This window comes from Adelges cooleyi, unplaced genomic scaffold, assembly GCF_023614345.1.
Source record: "Adelges cooleyi isolate 19-005CV unplaced genomic scaffold, UGA_ACOO_1.1 ACOO_flye_CR_arks_rails_tigmint_CR_PRNA_14, whole genome shotgun sequence".
Classification (NCBI taxonomy): domain Eukaryota; kingdom Metazoa; phylum Arthropoda; class Insecta; order Hemiptera; family Adelgidae; genus Adelges; species Adelges cooleyi.
Genome location: NW_026095795.1, coordinates 763,113 through 783,508, shown reverse-complemented (window position 1 = coordinate 783,508; position 20,396 = coordinate 763,113). Strand labels below are relative to the sequence as shown.

The window sequence follows — 20,396 nt, the reverse complement described above, 5'->3', positions numbered from 1 at the left end:
AAAAACGTGATTCTTTTGTTGAAATGATAATTCTGCTATGCATAACCCTAACGTTAAAATTTGTTGTGATTGTGTAGTTTTCGTGGAATAAAACAAACATATCGGTGTACCTCTGTCTGCTCTTTAAAACTGTCCAAGCTCATTTTTAAATATGTTGTATTATTTATTTTCGTTAACTTTCAAGAAAAAAAGTGTATTCTCAAAATATAATTTTTTCAACATTTTGTTGACGTTCAAGTGCCAATTTGGCGTATTTATAAGTATAGTTCTATTGTGGACAAACAATTTTATATTTTCATCTATTTTGATTTTAAAGATATATATTTTTTTCCCATAAAAGCATAAAAAATAACTTTGCTTTTAAAGTTATAGTATGAAATTAGTTTAGTACTAGTTAAGTAAAATGAAGTTAAGGTTAATACTATTTAAACCTTAGAGGTGAAATAACTTTGAAAGTGGATAAATCAATAAAAAGTATATCTTTCTATGGATATTTTTTAAAGATGTCAGTACAGCATAAAATATAATATAATAAAAGAAACGAGATTTGAGGTTGTTGGTTTACCTAAATATCAATACAACCAACTGTTTCGAAGCAGAAAATGACTTATTTATTAATGTATATTTAAATACTGTTAAAATTGAACATTACCTGATCTTTTATTGTTTTCATAAAACCTATATGTAAATGCCACAAAAGCTCAAATATGTTTTGGTATGTAAAATTTACAGCTACATAATTTTCAGCAATGTCTATATACATTTATTCAATTATACATTATAAAATTATGTATATTTTTGAGATAATAATTATAATAAATATAAAATTTAAAAAAAACGTTAAAATATCTCACAATCCATTGCTATACCTTAGGAATACTAATAGCTAAGAGACATGTTAATCTATTTCTAATGGTATAAATACTATTTAACCGTATAGAATTTATCAATAGAACTATTATTCTTACACAAATACTAGTGTATGCGACTTATGAATAAGTGTCTTGATATCAAATACTTATTCTTGAAAAACGTATTACCTTATACATATTTTGTTTTGAAATAGTTTTACTAGGTTTGTGAATTGGCCGTAATTTTCAGGCGTTGGGATGATTTTGTTGATTTCGGTATCCAGCTGTGTCTTAAAACTTTCCCAGTCGACTTTTTTGAAATTATAGCGTCTTATCATCGGTACGTTTTCTGGGCGTATAATAGCATTTATTTGACATGTTTTTGGTCTGTGCTGAGAATTTGGTATTGGTGTTACGACTTTCTTTTTGCATCGTTGTTTGATATTGCTACTCGCAATAATTATGTCCGGGTTATACCATCTTATCCATCTACCGCTGTTGAACGACGATGGGAGCTTTGTATCGTGTACTAAAGTTCGATCGTTTTCCTTTGCCCATTTCTCTACTTTTTCCCCATCTACATTCATTTCGTTGTAGCCCCAGGTGCTGTTGTGACTGTTGAAATCGCCATTTACAATTTATGTTCTTTGATTTTAGAAATTGATTGGCTTTGTAAGTTTAAATGGGATATTAGGCGGTTTATATATTGATGTGACCGTACCATTTGTAACTTTTACTGTGAGAATTTCTAGGTCGTTGATTTCTGTATGACTTGTTGAGACGATATTTAGATTATATCTTACAAATATCATACTTTCATATTTCTTATGTGGTCTCTCAATTGCCAGCTTCATTCCCCTTATCTTCGGACGGATGGTTGATGAAAAATTATATTATAAATATTTACAAATATTATCGCCAAATGATTATCCAACTGGGCCAACGTTTTTCCATATATACCGTATACTTGCGTTGTATTCAGTGTTAAAGCCTCCGAAATCTGTAAACTGTTCGAATCTGGACGTTTATGTATTTTCTTAACCAATATAATAAAGAAACTATGCGTAACAGCAGTATTATGACTACACCGTCGTTTTAGGACAAAAAAATACATAACCTGTTTATCTATAACCATGATTGTAGGTATATGTGTAATCAGTAAAAAAAACGTTGGTAAAATATAAAGATGAATAATTGTAATTTAATAACATGTTTAAATGGCCGACACAATAAACGCGGAGAGAAATTTTCAAATTTTCATCAATTTCAAGTGAGTATAACTTTTTAATGTAAGAATAAAAATACAAATTTTTTCACCAATTCTTTTTTAAAAACTCTTCTAAATAAATAGGCTATTTTGAAAAAAATATATATATATAAAATTAAAACAAGTAAGTGCAACAAGAAACGTGGTACTTATAGAGCGAATGAGTATAATTTAATTAAACAAAAAAAAAACCTTAAAAATATTCACTAAAACAAAAGTTATCTCATTTGTCGAATCATTGTGGAACACCCTGTATAGACAGCTTAAATAGTTTATAGAAGATATATTTGGAAAGAATTGACAACACCAACAAATTGGTAAGCCAAAATAATAACTAAGCCTAATGACAAATAGCGCAAAACACTTCAAGTCCAAGTATGGGTTTTTTGAGATATTTATGAAATAAAATGTACAATGCAATTGTATACCATATGCTATAGCCCCTCAAATCCAATTATGTTAAAAATCGTTTTAAAGAGTGATTTTAAATTATAATTAAGTCCGTTATGTAATATCTCAAAGTTTGTACAATTTTAAAAAGCTCATTCTCAAAACAACCGTTTTTGGAATTCATGTGTTTTGCGTGAACGGGAACGATATGTGTTATTAGATATAAGTATTACCTCGGTTAACTAAATCAACATAATTACGCGAACAACCTTAACCAAATATGTAAATAATTTTGGTTTAAAATCCTAATTCAATAATTGATCACATTCTCTCTTCTATTTTAACGTAACACCCGTCGACAAACGCTTGTGTCCCAGCATACGTTAAACGAAGATTTTCTGGATTTGGACACTTGTCCGACGGACTGAAACGATAAGATCTGACCAATGTTGAGACGACAGATTTCATTTGACAAACATGTCATTCTCACAGAGAGAATTTGTAACGAAAATATTCACACCTATTTAACACTTAATTACATAATGTAGAACAGATAAAATATAGTGGTTTATATTGAAAGGTTACAATGTTTCGTTACTACATTTAAAGTTTCTTCACAGAACATAAAAAAAACATAATAATACTTAAGAACGTTAAAAACTATCATATGTTAATTATAACATTTTTTATGATACAAAGAAGTAACATTGTTTCTCAAATTTAAACTATGGCCCAACTAAATAAATTAACCCTGCACTGTATTTTTTTTACCAGCTTAGATAATATAAACTACATTGTATGAGACAAAAATGTTAGTAAAAATAATTTTAAAAACATTTTTTGATCAGAAATTATTAATTCAAGTATGAAATGTTATTACAAATTTATTGTAAAATATCATGCATTTTTATGATGATATAACTGTCAGCGAATGTATTTAATCGATTTCTAATTTTCCAAATTAACCATCAATTGCATTTTGAGACTTTGCCCGTCGTGTACCATTAAATAAATAAACAAATGCCTTTTTTTAACATATCATATAAATTATATACTTGGTTAGAAACACTTAATTTATAACGAATTTAAAATATTTATAATTTTCACCACATCAGTTTAAACACGATATCTAAAAGTTTTCAAATTAAATTAACAATTAAATACCTTAGGTTAAACAAGAAAAACATTGTTATTATTCTCGGAGGTTTAGTTAATTGCTTCTGTATTAAAACTCCTTCCAAAAACAATAGCAAACTTGTAACAATATTTAACAACTTATGGATAGTTACAACTAACAAACTGTATTCTTACATGCTACAAACGCCATTTGTCTTTTACATTTATGTTACACCAAAACTAAATAAATTAACCTTACCCAACATAATTTTTAACCCTACATAGTATTAGACTAAAATTGTTGAAAAACAAAAAACTGTCCAATCAGAAAATTTGAATTTAAATACACAACAATGACATTGGCCATATTATTATTTTATTATTAGAAAAAATTGTTTAGCACTGGTTAGGTATTTTTGATTAAATTCTCTGAAGTCAATTATGTCTCTTTTAAATACTTCTTACGTTCTCTGAGTAAAACACACATAAATATTTTAGTTAGTAGTGGAGGACATATACTTTCAACCAACTGACTCATTTTCACCTAAAACAATTTTAATTATAAATTAATATTAAAATATGTTTTAATGTGATATAATTTTTAAATAAAATAAAAATGGATTCTAATTATTTTAGGTTTCAATCACTATTTTGAGCGCCCAGATGTTTATGTTTTTAAAATCAACCTATGTACGCATATATTGCATGTATGTGCAAAAAGCTAAAGAAGTCCCTATTACACGATAAGATGTACATGAAAGCATTTATCGTGTACATTATAAATACAAAAAAAAAATTGTTTGATTTAATTGAATAATACGTATTTAAAAATTATAAAAAATAAAATAAATCTTTTTTTTTCACTACAAATAAAACTACTTGCATAAAAACAACAACTTTTTTTCATCTTTTTCAACTAATAATACATATTGAAACTATGTTTCTTTTTTTCAAAAAAATATTGTTTCATATTTCCATTATTTTTATTGTAGTTATATTTAGATTTTAACTACACATCATTAAAAAAAACAAAAATATGTATGATCATTTTTTTAATTTAAATTCTTTTGAAATGTAAGTAGTAGCTCAACAATTTTCCATGCCAATCAGTAAAACATAGATATTCATGAACTTCCATACCGGTCTTTAATTTTCACTTTATAATTAATGGTTTACATTTTTTGCACCCATTCGATTAAAGTCCAAATAAGATGATCTGGCCAAAGAAATGTTTAAATATTCGAGCTACATTACTTATTGTTTTTATTCATTACATTATAATTTATATTATACGTACAAAAAACCAGTGTGGAGGATATCCTGTAGTGATACTTTTAATTCCGGTAGTCTGTAGCGCATAATTGACATAAGTTTCAGGATTAGTAACCAAGAAAGGAATTTTCATGAATTTGACGAATTTGGTTTTAACGAAACATGGTGTAACACACTGGACAGTTATACCATCTTTGTTGTACTCCGAAGCCAAGTCCTTGCTGAACTTATAAACGAATGCCTTTGGTGTAAACATATAAAGTTTATTTTAAAAATAACATTTCAAGTACGGGTTATTGTTTATATTGCCTAGAAATATTTTAATAAGTAATTTAGTCTTACTTTAGAAGCTCCGTAAACCGTGAGTAACGGAGACGATATAACTGATGATGCTGATGACACGTTTATGATGACACCCCGATGGCGCTTGACCATGCCAGGCAAGACTGTCCTACACATGTTTACCACCGATACGATATTGCACTTAATGATATTGTCGTACAATGGATTTTTTTTGTCAATTTCTAAGAAAAAAATGGGAAATTCATTCATCATTCCAACGTTATTAACCAACACGCCAACATCCAAGTCGCGTAGTTCTTTTTCAATACGATCATATAAGTCAGAATTATTGTCTATGAAATCGGCTTCGATGATTTTTGTGTTCACGCTGTACTTATTTCCTGAAATTCAAGCATTTTATTAATCAAATATTAGTAACGGCGAAAAAACAAATAAATTCGGTTGTCTATCATAAAATTAAATAGAGCAATTAAATCTTCGCCTTACAATCTCAACTACATTTGGTTGGCCACCCTAGTTTTACTCCTCCATAGATCTCGATATTTTACCTCTTGATCAATCACCCCATCTATTCAAATATTACTCAATTCCGTCCATCCATCTTTTCTTCGGTCTTTCTTTTTTTCCCTCTACATTTTCATCTACATAACACCTTTCGCTGCCTCTGCTACATCTCTTCCCATAACATAACCAACCATCTCAATCTATTCTCTCTCATTTTACCCACAATTTGTGCAACTCTTAGACTCCCTCTTATGTATTCATTTCTGATTTTATCCTTTCTAGGCACTCCACTCATCCATCTTAACACTTTCATCTCCACTGTACTCATTCTTTGTTCAGTTTTCTGTCTACTGCCCAACATTCCGGCCAAGATAACATTGATGGACCGCCCTATGAAATTTACCTTTTAATCTTATAGACATCCTCCTGTCACACAAAATTAACTAGATCACATTAAATCGTGTACCGTAGAACTATAGATAATAAATAGTTCTTGATTGTCATACTGGACTGTTGAATCTCTATAAGTGGTTCAATAAATAATCTTGCTTTTGACAATAGTAAATAATTATAACTTAATAAACAGCCAAATATTACAAACTACAACTTAGACATGTTATCAAGCTTACACAAGGTATTTTGACACATTTGTGTTATGTTACCTTAATACTATACATTTAATTAAATATTCCCATCCGTCTTGGTTGTAACTATACTTACTTATATCACTGGCCGTGCTCTCTAATTTGGATCTAGTTCTGCTAATAAGTACGACATCCATACCCTTACTGGCCAACTACAAAGTATGAGTGAAAATATTATACATTTTTTTATATTTATTTAATACTTGTTTCTTAAAATACTAAAAAAATGTCAGTACGTGTATCTTATGAGTTGCTTTCAAAATAGTAAATTATTATTATAATTGATTTTTAACAAATTTAGCTGTTCGCATACCTGTTCTGCGTATTGTTTTCCAATTCCATCGGTAGAGCCCGTTATAACTATAACAAATAATGCATATTACTTAATTTTGATTTCACTGTGATAACTTTTTATTGTTTACACTTTAATATACTAAAGACCAACTAACTTAGTTCTATTTGGCTGACTTAATTATCTATAGTTTGATTAAAGTTCATGAAGCATGATATTCTCTCCAAATGGAAAAAGTTAAACGAAGACTAAAATACAAATGTAGACAATTTAAATAATATGTAAAACATATTTTTAAATTTAGCACACATTAAAATAGTATGAAACCTGTCCAGTATTAAATATAATATAATAACAAAAAGGGCAACAACTTATAAAAAAACTCTATTCCTATTTGTAACTTATAACGAAGTACTACCTTGACAACCGACGGATAAAAGAAAGTAAATTATTTATTTGTTTATATATTATAATTAAATCCTATTAAAATATGACATTACCTGCCCATTGCCCTGTTTTCGTAAAATCAATATTTAAATGCAAGATCGGCGCAATAATTTCTTGATATATAAATATCACTATAAATCTTGTGATTATAAAAAATAATACATAATAGAAGAAGTTTGTTACAAATTCCATGTTGTTCGTTGCTTGATTGACTCAATATTACTAACACCTAGTTGGTTTAAATCTATTGAAATATAAATTTTATTTTAATGTATTCTGCTGCACATAGCTTAAAATTTACTAATATAATTATACCTAGTGAAGAATAATTGCAAGGTTATTAGATGCCTTTTTAACGTTATTATGTTAAAATAGTGATTAGTACAGATAATTATGCGAGCTTATATGTGTTTTACTTTGTATGGAAATTACAATAGAGGATTATAGGCCAACTAATTTAAACAATGTAAGTTATGTTGTGTCATTGAATTAGTAATTATAAATTAGCTTTGTGAATTTTAAGACGGGTATTTCGGATTTTTCTTTAAAACCAGATAACAGTTACTGTATACCATCATCCATTTTATCCGTCTTGGTTGTAACTATATTTACTTATATCACTGGCCGTGCTCTCTAATTTGGATCTAGTTTTGCTGATATGTACCGCACCCATACCCTGACTGGTCAACTATAATGCATGAGTGAAAATGTAATTATATTATTTTATATTCATTAAATATTTGATTCTTTGAATACTAAAAACTTCCAATCTTATGAGTTTCTTTAAAAAAAACAATTTTTTAGTTTTTATTGTTTTTAATAAGTTAAAGTGTTCGCATACTTGTTCTGCGTATTGCTTACCAATTCCTTCGGTAGAGCCCGTTATAACTACAACAAATAATGCATATTAATTGAATTCGATTTCATTGCGCTAACTTTTGAATGTTTCTACTTTAATATACTCATAGGTGATATTGAGCCATTAAAAAAAAAGTCGGAAAACAAAAAAACCCTTTCCCATCCCAAAAATGAACTTACGGTTTGAAAAATTAGACTGAATATAGATCTAGAGTTAGCCCTACTCTATCATGTGTAATTTTTTTGTTTTAAGCCACCTACCCTTTTGGCTCTCATCACTTTACACTGCACACTATGAGTTTGTATCATAAATTAAAGTAAAAAAAAAAACCAAACACAATTATTAATTTTATCTAAAAAGACAGCAACCTTCTCAGTGAAAAGAGGATTCTTCAGTTTAATTTCGGCTATTTAACATGATTATGAAGCTACACTATTCTTAAGATCATCAAATTTATAAGTTACGTATTTTTCGTTACGCTTTTAGCTTCGATGCAAAGCGAGAAGGTATTGGTTTTACTCTGATGTGTGTTTTTTTTTATCTGTATACACTGTAACTTTTTTAATACTGGACCAATTCCTTTGAATAGCAACTCTATAAATCGCAAATTTCATCTAGTTGGTACTTTGGGGGGGGGGGGGTAAAAGTTGAAAAAGTTTAACTCTTCACAGACGAAAGTTGAAAAAAACAAAAATAAAACCGTACGACTTTTTAAGTTAGAACTTTTACTGGCTATAGTTTCGAGAAAAAGAGTCGGATCGAGTTGAAATGTATAAGAAATATTTATTTGGTATACCTCCACACACCCTTTCTACATTTAATTACATATTTTCGCCTTACAAACTAGTTAAAGTTCTACTAGGCAATATTAATTGTCATTAACCTAACTTAACCTTACCATTAGTAATTACTAAAAATAATTTTTATCATCATTAAATCATCTTCACATCAAAATCCAATAAGTGTTTTAGGCCTGTTTTTTTGGTAAAAACATACTTACCAATTTTTTAATACTAAATAATATTGTATACAAGGAGGTCTCGTGTCTTCGGAAATTCATTATAACTGTAATCAATTCAATCAGTTAATAAATAATTTTATTGACAATAAATGGGCTGATAATCGGATAATTTTATTTTTGTTCTAAAGAATGGTAAAGGTACGTATTTTATGAACTTTTCTACTTGGGATTAATGAATAAAAAATTGGTGGTCGATTGGGGAATGGGAAATTTATAATGTATACATAATATGTAAAAATGATTTAATAATCAAAAAAATATTTTTTTTAATAGTTTAATACATAAGCATAATTTGGAGAGGCTAGGGGAATAAGATTAGGCTAATTGATGTAGATAAAATCTTAAAACTTTGTTATATACACTAAGCCTTTTTTTTTGCCAAAATTTATTATGACCGTAATAGGTCATAACTTCCAAATATTTTAATGAACAATAAGTAATATTAATAATGTAGTTGATGAATTAGTCACTTTGCCTGGCTTTCGAAATCCATCTTCAACTTCGTCTATTCTTGGAATAGAGTCAATATTTTAAACTATATATTTGTATAATTATATTTTATAACTATATAATTAATTATTCATGTACAAATGTATACATTTGATACTTTCATAAAGATGACCTATTTTTTTCAACAATGTTATGAGTATATAATCTTTATAGAACTAGATTATATTTAACAAAAATAAGAATTTATAGACACAATATTTTCAGGTGTTTGGCACAATAAATGATAAAAGCCTAAATTACATTATCGTTATACTTATAGCGGTAATATTGTTTTTGGTAGTAATATATTATAAAATAGAAAACCGGAGAAAGACGTCATTGGCAAATCGAATACCCGGCCCAGATGGATTCTTTTTAGTGGGAATGTTGCCCGTATTAATCGGAGGACCTGAAAAACTATAATTGAATATGATTAATATTTTCAGAACGTAATTACATATATTCACGTATATCTACTACATATTATTATTTTTTTTTTTATATTCTAATTTTTTACCTATTTAAGAGCAACAATAATTTGTTCGTTGTCTTTGTAATACAGTTACGAGAACACTTTATTCAAAGCATGGGTTTTTTAATCGATTGTACGTAATTTCTAAAACACCTGAGGTTGTAGAAGCAGCTCTTACCAATCCTAGTCTGTTTAACAAATTTAAAGAGTATAATGTGTTTAGCGAATCAATTATGGGCAATGGATTTTTTTTAAACAAGAAGTTTCATGAATGGAAAAAAATCAGGTAAAATTTTTAAAAGTTATTTTATATTCATTTATCATTATAATTATAACAAAAATAATATAGCGTCAATATGTATAACACATTTTAAAATATAATGTAAACTATTAATACTTAAATTTTAAATTATAGGATTTCAGTTTCTCGCCAATAATTATAATATTTCCTTCAAATTTTCCTAATATCAAATACATTTTAAATTGGTATGATAGCCTTCCTCGGTCCCTATTAATACGACCTGTAGTGTAATCAAATTATCACTATTCCTGGCATACTTTGTAACTAAAATATTCTATGCCGAAGATATTTTTGAGCTAGTATGACAGCCTTTTGTAAAACAAATTTGTTTTTGTAGGATTTTGAGTACCGAATAACAAACCCGTGGTATCTTAAATTTTCTTAGCAGATATACATAATGACTAATTCAATTTTTTTGTATATTCTTAACACTTACACTCTTATGCCATACACACTCTTGCGAGTGTTCAGAACAAACAAATAATATTAAATGTTAAATATGTGTTATTTATATTCAAGTTCACATACATTAAGCTATGTGAAACATTTTAGTTACGATATTCATTTTATTAATGCGTAAATATAATACTATAATAGTGATATTGAAATTTTATATAATGACCTTATTGAATATGCAATAGTAGATTATACTTATTATATAATATAACACATCAATAGAATTCATATTTTTATTCAAATGCAAGTTTCACATCGATTATGTATGTGAACGTAAATTGTAATAACGTTTATTTAAAATCAAATTTTATTTATTCGTTTTGAATGTTCGTAAGCATGAGAGTATAAATGTTAAGAAAAATTAAAAAATCAATAACTCGTTGTGTATAACTGCTCAGATAATCATCGTCTTATAGAAAATGAAATTTAATGAAATGGTTTCGTCTCATCAGGTAAAAAAATCATTAACTCAACATTTCAATTATTGTTATGGCTAGGGGTTCAAGTAATAATAAACCCATTTAAATTAAAAAAAAAACCCTTTTCAATGGTCAAATGATAACACTATACTATCTTCTATTCAGATCCCTCTAAATTGTCTTTTATCTAAAATTCTAAAGTCTGTACTAATATTTTAGCTCCAACATAAAATTGTTTAGTATAGCACTAAATTACATTTAACAAAAAGAATACTATGATATAAAAAAATATTAATTAATGGACACAATATTTTCAGGTGTCGGACATAATAAATGATGCAAGCCTTAATAACATTATCGTTATACTTATAGCGATAATATTATTTTTAGTAGTTGTGTATTATAAAATAGTAAGCCGAAGAAAGATATCATTAGCAAAACGAATACCAGGTCCAGATGGATTCTTTTTTGTGGGAATGCTACCTGTTTTACTTGGAGGACCTGAAAAACTATTGAAGAATATACTAAAAGTTAGCAGAAAGTAACTATGCTGTGTTCATGTCTAACTATTACATATTATTACTCTTTCGGAATTCTCAATTTCTAGTAATTTCAGAGCAACAGTAATTAGTTTTGTTGTCTTTGTGATATAGATACGAGAATACTTTATCCAAAGCTTGGATTTTAGATCAATTATACGTATTTCCCGGAAACCCCGAAGAAATAGAAGCGATTCTTACCAATCCTAATATGTTCAATAAAGCTAAACTTTATAATGTTGCTAGCGAATCAATTTTGGGCGACGGATTATTTACAAACAGGGTGTTTGACGAATGGAAAAATAACAGGTGAGCTTTTTTAGTGTGGTCTCCTGTGATTAATAATGTAAACTATAAACTGTTATCCTTAAACTAGGGATTAAATATAATCCTTAATCCAAAAATTTAGGATTTTGGAAATTAATTTGATCCAATTTTAATATTAATCGTGAATTACGTGTAACCTGTAATTCCTTTGCAATCGATTACGGAATGTAATTAGTTTTTAATTTCTATCGCCAATTATTACAATGTCACTTTTTCGAAGTTATTGATTATCAAATATCAGTTTCAATTTGTTTCGATAATTATAGAAAATTGGTATCCGCGGGGTTTAAATTTTCGATGCTAAAATCGTTCATACCGATATTTTACGAGGAAGCTAAATTCCTGAGCCAAGTATTGTACGAGAAACGGGATAGCAATACAAATGAATGCGAAATAAGCTGTGCAATCGGGATGGCGACAATGGAGATGATCGGAAGAACCGCTTTGGGTGTAAAATTTAATACACAGAAAAACGCCAAACACGAATTTTTGGAGAACTTACATTTCATCCAAAAGGTTTGTTCGCATTTTTAATAAACAAAAATTATTTTATTTTGGTAGTTTATGGAGACCCTAGAATGGGGTCCATTAATCCGGCCCTGCAGTGTAAAAGAGTTTTCAATATCACTAGATAAACTTTATATACTTAAAAGTACTTGACTGATGTTTTTTTTGAGCTGGCATGTCATCTGTTTGTAATAAAAATTTGTTTTTGTAGGCTGTAGAATACCGAGTAACACACCCATGGTTTCTGAACAGGAGTCTGTTTCAGTTGTCGACGTATAAACGTAAACATGACATTAGCCAAAATAAAATTTACAATTTCATCGATGATTTAGTCCAGAGAAAAAAAAAAGAATTGAGAAATAGGATAAACAGTCAAGGAGAACATAACGAAGAGTGTATGGGCCTTAAATGTAAATCTTTTATTGAAATAATGCTCGAGAATGAACATCAGATGTCATTTAATCAATTACGGGATGAAATAATAACTACTATAATTGGTACATTTTTTTTTTTTAAAAACGTTATATTAGGAAAGAATTGTTGGCGTTTTTGTTTTATTTGTTGAATTACTCTAATATATATATATATATATATATATATATTTTTTTTTTTTAACATTTATTAGCGGTATATAAAAACAAGTATACTTTATTTTGATAAATAATATTAACTATATATTTGTGTTGTTATTTGTGAATATCAAAACAGGTTGTAAAATTGATAACATTCAATTCTCTAACAAATACACAACGCGTTACCTATAACATATCAAATCGTTAAAGCGCCTTTCTTTTGATTAAAAAGATCCAAATAATAACAAGCGTATAAAGAGAGCTGTATTTTCTTTAATTCTATCTTTTAATATTTGATTTTAGGGGGTCAAGATACTACAGCTTTGACGATAGCGTGTTCAATATTTATGTTGGCTCATCATCAGGATATACAAAATAAAGTATACTATATTACGTATTCAGTATTATGAACTTTTAAGTTAAATACCCATTATAGGTATTCTTGGTGACGAAAAAATGATAAATATTAATTATCGTTCATTAATAGGTATTGGATGAGTTATTGACAATATTTTCTACTGGCGATCCGGATCGACCACCTACCTACGAGGATTTACAAAAGATGGATAACTTGGAACGTGTGATCAAAGAAACTCTAAGACATTTTCCTCCTTTTCCCTTGTTTGGCAGAAACGTTGAAAAAGAAACTGCTATCGGAGGCTACTTAATCCCTGCAGGTACGGCCGTAGACAAATTTGTTTGATAAATAGCTACATTCGGTGTTTGAAACTACTAATTTAGGTAATTATAAAAAAATATCCACAGGTTCATCGGTCATATTTTGCTCTGGTCGCATACACTTTAATGCAAACCTTTATCCGGAACCAGAAAAGTTCAATCCGGACCACTTCTTGCCCGAAGCATGTCGCAGTCGCCATCCGTATTCGTTCCTTCCCTTTAGCGGTGGTTACAGAAATTGCATTGGTATGAAATATGCAATGCTCCAAATGAAATCTGTCGTCTCAACATTGGTCAGATCTTATAGTTTCAGTCCGTCGGACAAGTGTCCAAATCCAGAAAATCTTCGTTTAACGTATGCTGGGACACAAGCGTTTGTCGACGGGTGTTACGTTAAAATAGAAGAGAGAATGTGATCAATTATTGAATTAGGATTTTAAACCAGAATTATTTACATATTTGGTTAAGGTTGTTCGCGTAATTATGTTAATTTAGTTAACCGAGGTAATACTTATATCTAATAACACATATCGTTCCCGTTCACGCAAAACACATGAAGTCCAAAAATGGGTGTTTTAAGAATGAGCTTTTTAAAATTGTACAAACTTTGAGATATTACATAACGGACTTAAATATAATTTAAAATCACTCTTTAAAACGATTTTTAACATAGTTGGATTTGAGGAGGTATAGCATATGGTATACAGTTGCATTGTACATATTATTTCATAAATATCTCAAAAAACCCATACTTGGACTTGAAGTGTTTTGCGCTATTTGTCATTAGGCTTAGTTATTATTTTGGCTTACCAATTGGTTGGTGTTGTCAATTCTTTCCAAATATATCTTCTATAAACTATTTAAGCTGTCTATACAGGGTGTTCCACAATGATTCGACAAATGAGATAACTTTTGTTTTAGTGAATATTTTTAAGGTTTTTTTTTTGTTTAATTAAATTATACTCATTCGCTCTATAAGTACCACGTTTCTTGTTGCAATTACTTGTTTTAATTTTATATATATATATTTTTTTCAAAATAGCCTATTTATTTAGAAGAGTTTTTAAAAAAGAATTGGTGAAAAAATTTGTATTTTTATTCTTACATTAAAAAGTTATACTCCCTTAAAATTGATGAAAATTTGAAAATTTCTCTCCGCGTTTATTGTGTCGGCCATTTAAACATGTTATTAAATTACAATTATTCATCTTTATATTTTACCAATGTTTTTTTTACTGATTACACGTACACCTACAATCATGGTTATAGATAAACAGGTTATGTATTTGTTTGTACACGACGGTGTAGTCATAATACTGCTGGTACGCATATTTTCTTTATTAAATTGGTTAAGAAAATACATAAACGTCCAGATTCGAACAGTTTCCAGATTTCGGAGGCTTTAACACTGAATACAAGTATACAGTATATATGGAAAAACGTTGCCCCAGTTGGACGTATCATTCCAAAACATTTCTGAAAACTAGTATAATATAGGTATAAAATATATACATGCACTTTCAGTGGCCTACTTTGAACAACACTTTGGAGGGTGTCTACATTTTTTGGATTTTTGTAAACTCTTTTTCACTCTCAATCTAAGCCCCTGTTCTTCAATGCCGACCACTTAAAACTTACTTGTAAATATTTGTAATATAATTTTTCACCAAAAATTCGTTCGAAGATAAGGGGAATGAAGCTGGCAATTGAGAGACCACCTAAGAAGTATGGAAGTATGATATTTGTTAGTTATAATCTAAAGATCCTCTCAACAAGTCATACAGAAATCAACAACATAGAAATTCTCACAGTAGAAGTTACAAATTGTACGGTCACACCAATATATAAACCGCCTAATATCCCATTTCAACTTACAAAGCCAATAAATTGGTAGTCAAATGGAAGTTTAGTGGTATAATTAAAAGCTATATAACTAAAATATTTTTGAGCTTTCCAAGTACGGCGTAAATTAATGTTGCACTGATTTTTCCTCGCAGATATTGACATTAATTAACTGAAATTTGTATATATAAGGTAATACGTTTTTCAAGAATAAGTATTTGATATCAAGAAACTTATTCATATGTCGCATACACTAGTATTTGTGTAAGAAAAATAGTTCTATTGATAAATTGTATAGGGTTAAATATTATTTATACCATTAGAACTAGATTAACATGTCTCTTAGCTATTAGTATTCCTAAGGTATAGCAATAGATTGTGAGATATTGTAACGTTTTTTTAAATTTTACATTTATTATAACTATTATCCCAAAAATATACATAATTTAATAATGTATAATTGAATAAATCTATATGGACATTGCTGAAAATTATGTAACTGTAAATTTTACATACCAAAACATTTTTGAGCTTTTGTGGCATTTACATATAGGTTTTATGAAAACAATAAAAGATCAGGTAATGTTCAATTTTAACAGTATTTAAATATACATTAATAAATAAGTAATTTTCTACTTCGAAACAGTGGGTTGTATTGATATTTAGGTAAACCAACAACCTCAAATCTCGTTGCCTTTATTATATTCTATTATATGCTGTACTGCATCTTTAAAATATATCCATAGAACGACATACTTTTTATTGATTTATCCACTTTCAAAGTTATTTTACCTCTAAGGTTTAAATAGTATTAACCTTAACTTCATTTTACTTAACTAGTACTAAACTAATTGCATACTATAACTTTAAAAGCAAAGTTATTATTTATGCTTTTATGGTAAAAAAATATATATCTTTAAAATCAAAATAGATGAAAATATAAAATTGTTTGTCCACAATAGAACTATACTTATAAATACGCCAAATTGGCACTTGAACGTCAACAAAATGTTGAAAAAATTATATTTTGAGAATACACTTTTTTTCTTGAAAGTTAACGAAAATAAATAATATAACATATTTAAAAATGAGCTTGGACAGTTTTAAAGAGCAGACAGAGGTACACCGATATGTTTGTTTTATTCCACGAAAACTACACAATCACAACAAATTTTAACGTTAGGGTTATGCATAGCAGAATTATCATTTCAACAAAAAAACCACGGTTTTTCCATCTACTAATGTACTTATACAAATATAGATAAAGTCATCTACACGTAACATCACATGCCTTATAATTTATAATAATAATTATTATTAGTCATACAAAAGTACCATGATATTTTGAATATTTCAGAGAGTATTACTTTCTATTCACTTATACTACTCTACTTATACTAAATAAAGATGTTTATATAAAGAATTTATTAATTGAACGGATAAATTATGACTAAAAACGAAGGAAACATTTATATAGACAGCTTAAACAGTTTGTAGAAAATATATTGAGACGCGATAACACCAACAATTTGTCATTAGTTATTAAATATAGATATTATTTTTGTCAACCAACACCGATGTATCTAAAATCCAAAAAATATGATAACACAATTATCCAGATGAAACCCTTATTTGAATAAGAAGTAATCATATTGGTTCAAAACCATGCTACATTAATTGATTATGTTCTCGTTTCTATTTTAACGTAACACCCGTCGACAAACTTCTGTGTCATCGTATACTTTAAACGAAGATTTTCAGGATTGGGACATTTATCCGACGGGTAAAAACGATAAGACCGGACTAGTGTTGAGATGACAGTTTTCATTTGAAGCATTGCATATTTGCTACCAACGCAATTCCTGTAACCGCCACTAAAGGCAATGAACGTATACGGATGGCGACTGCGACATGCTTCGGGCAAGAAGTTGTCTGGATTAAACTTTTCTGGTTCCGGGTAAAAATTTGCATTTAAGTGTAAAAGCTGAGTGCAAATCATGAACGTTGACCCTGTAGATATTTTTAAAAATAAATTGTATTAGTAAATTTAGGCACAAAATGTGGCAACCTATCAAACAAATTTGTCTACGGCCGTACCTTCAGGGATTAAATAGCCTTCAATCATTGTTTCCTTTTCGACTTTTCTGCCAAACAAGGGAGTAACGGTATAGAGTCTCAGAGTTTCTTTGATTACACGTTCCAAGTAATCCATCTTTTGTAAATCCTCATAAGTAGGTTGTCGATCTGGGTCGCCAGAAGAAAATATTGCCAATAATTCTTCCCACACCTATTTATAAGCAGAAATAAAAAATATATAATTACCATGAATATATAAAATGTTTTATTTTGCATAATTAATAAAACTAAATACGAATTATAATTTACTTTATTTTGTACATCTTGATGAGTAGCCAACATAAATATTGTACATGCATTCGTTGTAGCTGTCGTGTCATGACCCGCTAAAACCAAATTAAAAAAAATTGTCATAATGCTTTAAACTGTACACATTGTTTATTTGTTAGGGAATTGAACGTGGTCAATTGTGTTTTTTTTGAGTTGAATTTACGGCATTGGATCAAATTAACAATCGGGTTTTCTATGCACGATTAACAACATAAATAAATAATTGAGTTCAATCCCCGCCCTAGATTTTTCACTTTTTTCAAACGTTTTAAACACTGTTATAAGTAATAAAAGTACGAACTAAATCTTAAAAAGACCAACTATAATACACACGTCACCAATTTTCTTCAAATACAATTTTTCAATAAAAAGTACCACCTATAATAGTTATTATTTCATCTCGTATTTGGTTAAATGTCATCTGATGTTCATTCTCGAGCAGTATTTCAATAAAAGATTTAGATTTAAAGCCCATACACTCTTCGTTATGTTCTCCTTGACTGTTTTTATTATTTTTCAATTCAGTATTTATTCTCTGAACTAAATCATCGATGTAGTTGTAAATTTTTCTTTGACTTATGTCTTGCTTACGTTTAAACGTCGACAACTGAAATAGACTCTTGTTCATAAACCAAGGGTATGTGATTCGGTGTTCCCAAGCCTAAAAAACAAATTTTTATTACAAAAGGTTGACATGCCAGCTCAAAAACATCTTCTGCATAGAACATTTTAGTTACAAAGTATGTTAGGAATAATGATAATTTGTTTACACTGCAGGACCAAATTAATGGGAACCAAGGAGGGGTATGGCCCCGGCTCTCCGTTTCTTTATCCCAATGGACTACCAAAATAAAAACTATTTTCGAATGGAAACCGGAGACCAAACGGGACAAAGAAAGCCGGAAATACAGCAAGAAACTATTGATAACGGTAATGAAAATCAGTCATGTGGTAGCCGGCCAAGGCGAAAGGGCATGGCCGTAGAAAACAGCTGGCAGCGGCAAGAGGAAGCGGAGAATGCGGTGGGGGTATGGTATATAAGCTACACCCACGGAAGTGAATCAGTCAGCCAGCAGGAAAGCGCGGTACGAGCAACATCAAACCACATCCCTGAAGATGTAACGTGCAAGTGTTCCGAAACGTTGGCAAACTAGTCAAGACATCCAAGTAGGAGTATTGATTTCTCTTTTTTCGTACAATATTTTGCCCAAGAATTTTGCTTCTTCGTAAAATATTGGTACGAACGATTTAAGCATTGAAAATTTAAACCCCGCAGCTACCATTTTTCTATACAATTTATCATACCAAATTAAAATTATATTTGACATTAGGTAACTTTTAAAGAAAACATTATAATTATTGGTAAAAAAACTGTATTCCTAGAATTTAATAATCAAGTATTAACAGTGTACATTATTTTTTAGAATGTGGTATACATATTGACGCTATATTGTTTCTTTTTTACGAATTTTGAAGAATTGTTTTTCTATAATAATATATAAATATAAGATAATACAAAAAAAGTTCACCTGTTCTTTTTCCATTCATGGAACATATTGTTAGTTAAAATTCCATTGCCCGGAAGTGATTCGTTTAACACCTTAAATTCTTTAGATTTGCTGAACAGGTTAGGATTGGTAAGAACTGCTTCTAAGACTTCAGGTGTTTTAGAAAATATGTACAATTGATTAAAAACCCATGCTTTGAATAAAGTGTGATCATAACTGTATTACAAAAACAAAGAACAAATTATTGCTATCTAAAAATCACCATTTAATTAAAGTATTCTCGTATCTATATCACAAACATACTATGTAGTTATTGTTGCTCTCAAATTAATAGAAAAAGTTTTTTAGCCGAGTCTGCAACCACGAATGAGCTTTCTCATATTTCGTTGAAGTACCGAATAAATTTAGAGTAGTGGTGGAATTATAGATAATGATATAGTAAATTAATAAGCAGTAACAAGCTAGTATATTAAAACATCAATTTCTGCCTAATTATGTAGTGTTTAATTTCTGGCTTAAATGGGGTTGGGGTGGTAATGGGGTTGGGAGTGGTAATAGGGATGGGAATGGGGATGGTTTGCCTTGGCACATGATCGAAAAAAGCGTAACGCTATTATCTGATAAGAGAATAGAGATAATAGATATGTTGTAATCACAAAGATCAAATTATAAGTGAATACAAATTCAATAAATAAACAGGTTATCATGAATTGTTTAAAACCAGTTAATATGATAACACTAAAATATTAGCCAGAAACTTGATACGTTTACTAGCCACCTTAGATACTAGCTAGTTCATATACTATTTCATTATCTATAATTCCACCACTAATCTAAATTTATTTGGTAATTCAACGAGACATGAAAATGCTCTTTCGTGGATGCAGACTGGGCTGAAAAACTTTTTTCGTTAT

The 20,396-nt window shown here is 29.1% G+C and overlaps 5 protein-coding genes across 12 annotated transcripts in view; 2 read left to right on the top strand and 3 right to left on the bottom strand.

The window, feature by feature from the left end:
* LOC126847961 (cytochrome P450 4c21-like) overlaps nucleotides 1–20,396 on the top strand; it is a 127,158-nt gene that overhangs the window by 27,718 nt on the left and 79,044 nt on the right. The window lies entirely within an intron of this gene.
* Nucleotides 1–20,396, bottom strand: part of LOC126847982 (very-long-chain 3-oxoacyl-CoA reductase-B-like) — a 75,510-nt gene that overhangs the window by 33,685 nt on the left and 21,429 nt on the right. The window contains exon 1 of one of the 2 annotated variants that reach the window (XM_050588463.1): nucleotides 7,316–7,344. The exons of the other annotated variant lie outside the window; for it this stretch is intronic. The gene's annotated coding sequence lies outside the window, so the exon portion shown is untranslated. Of the gene's footprint in view, nucleotides 1–7,315; nucleotides 7,345–20,396 lie in introns of those variants that run through there. 2 annotated transcript variants of the gene reach the window in all.
* Nucleotides 3,879–20,396, bottom strand: part of LOC126847981 (very-long-chain 3-oxoacyl-CoA reductase-like) — an 86,565-nt gene continuing 70,047 nt past the window's right edge. The window contains exon 6 of the mRNA XM_050588459.1: nucleotides 3,879–4,168. Within this exon, the coding sequence (XP_050444416.1) occupies nucleotides 4,064–4,168 (105 nt within the window). The 3' untranslated portion in view covers nucleotides 3,879–4,063. The remainder of the gene's footprint in view (nucleotides 4,169–20,396) is intronic.
* LOC126847967 (cytochrome P450 4C1-like) lies at nucleotides 11,434–14,643 on the top strand. Its single transcript, XM_050588430.1, has 7 exons — nucleotides 11,434–11,644; nucleotides 11,757–11,951; nucleotides 12,236–12,485; nucleotides 12,688–12,973; nucleotides 13,352–13,428; nucleotides 13,536–13,725; nucleotides 13,814–14,643. Exons 1-7 carry the CDS (start codon nucleotides 11,580–11,582, stop codon nucleotides 14,140–14,142), a joined length of 1,392 nt encoding a protein of 463 aa, XP_050444387.1. The 5' UTR covers nucleotides 11,434–11,579; the 3' UTR covers nucleotides 14,143–14,643.
* LOC126847964 (cytochrome P450 4C1-like) overlaps nucleotides 16,962–20,396 on the bottom strand; it is a 49,746-nt gene continuing 46,311 nt past the window's right edge. The window contains exons 5-8 of one of the 2 annotated variants that reach the window (XM_050588425.1): nucleotides 18,350–18,635; nucleotides 17,954–18,030; nucleotides 17,666–17,855; nucleotides 16,962–17,578 (exon numbers count right to left, since the gene is read on the bottom strand). In XM_050588425.1, the coding sequence (XP_050444382.1) occupies nucleotides 17,250–17,578; nucleotides 17,666–17,855; nucleotides 17,954–18,030; nucleotides 18,350–18,635 (882 nt within the window). In that variant the 3' untranslated portion in view covers nucleotides 16,962–17,249. The remainder of the gene's footprint in view (nucleotides 17,579–17,665; nucleotides 17,856–17,953; nucleotides 18,031–18,349; nucleotides 18,636–20,396) is intronic. The other variant, XM_050588424.1, reaches the window with a different exon arrangement.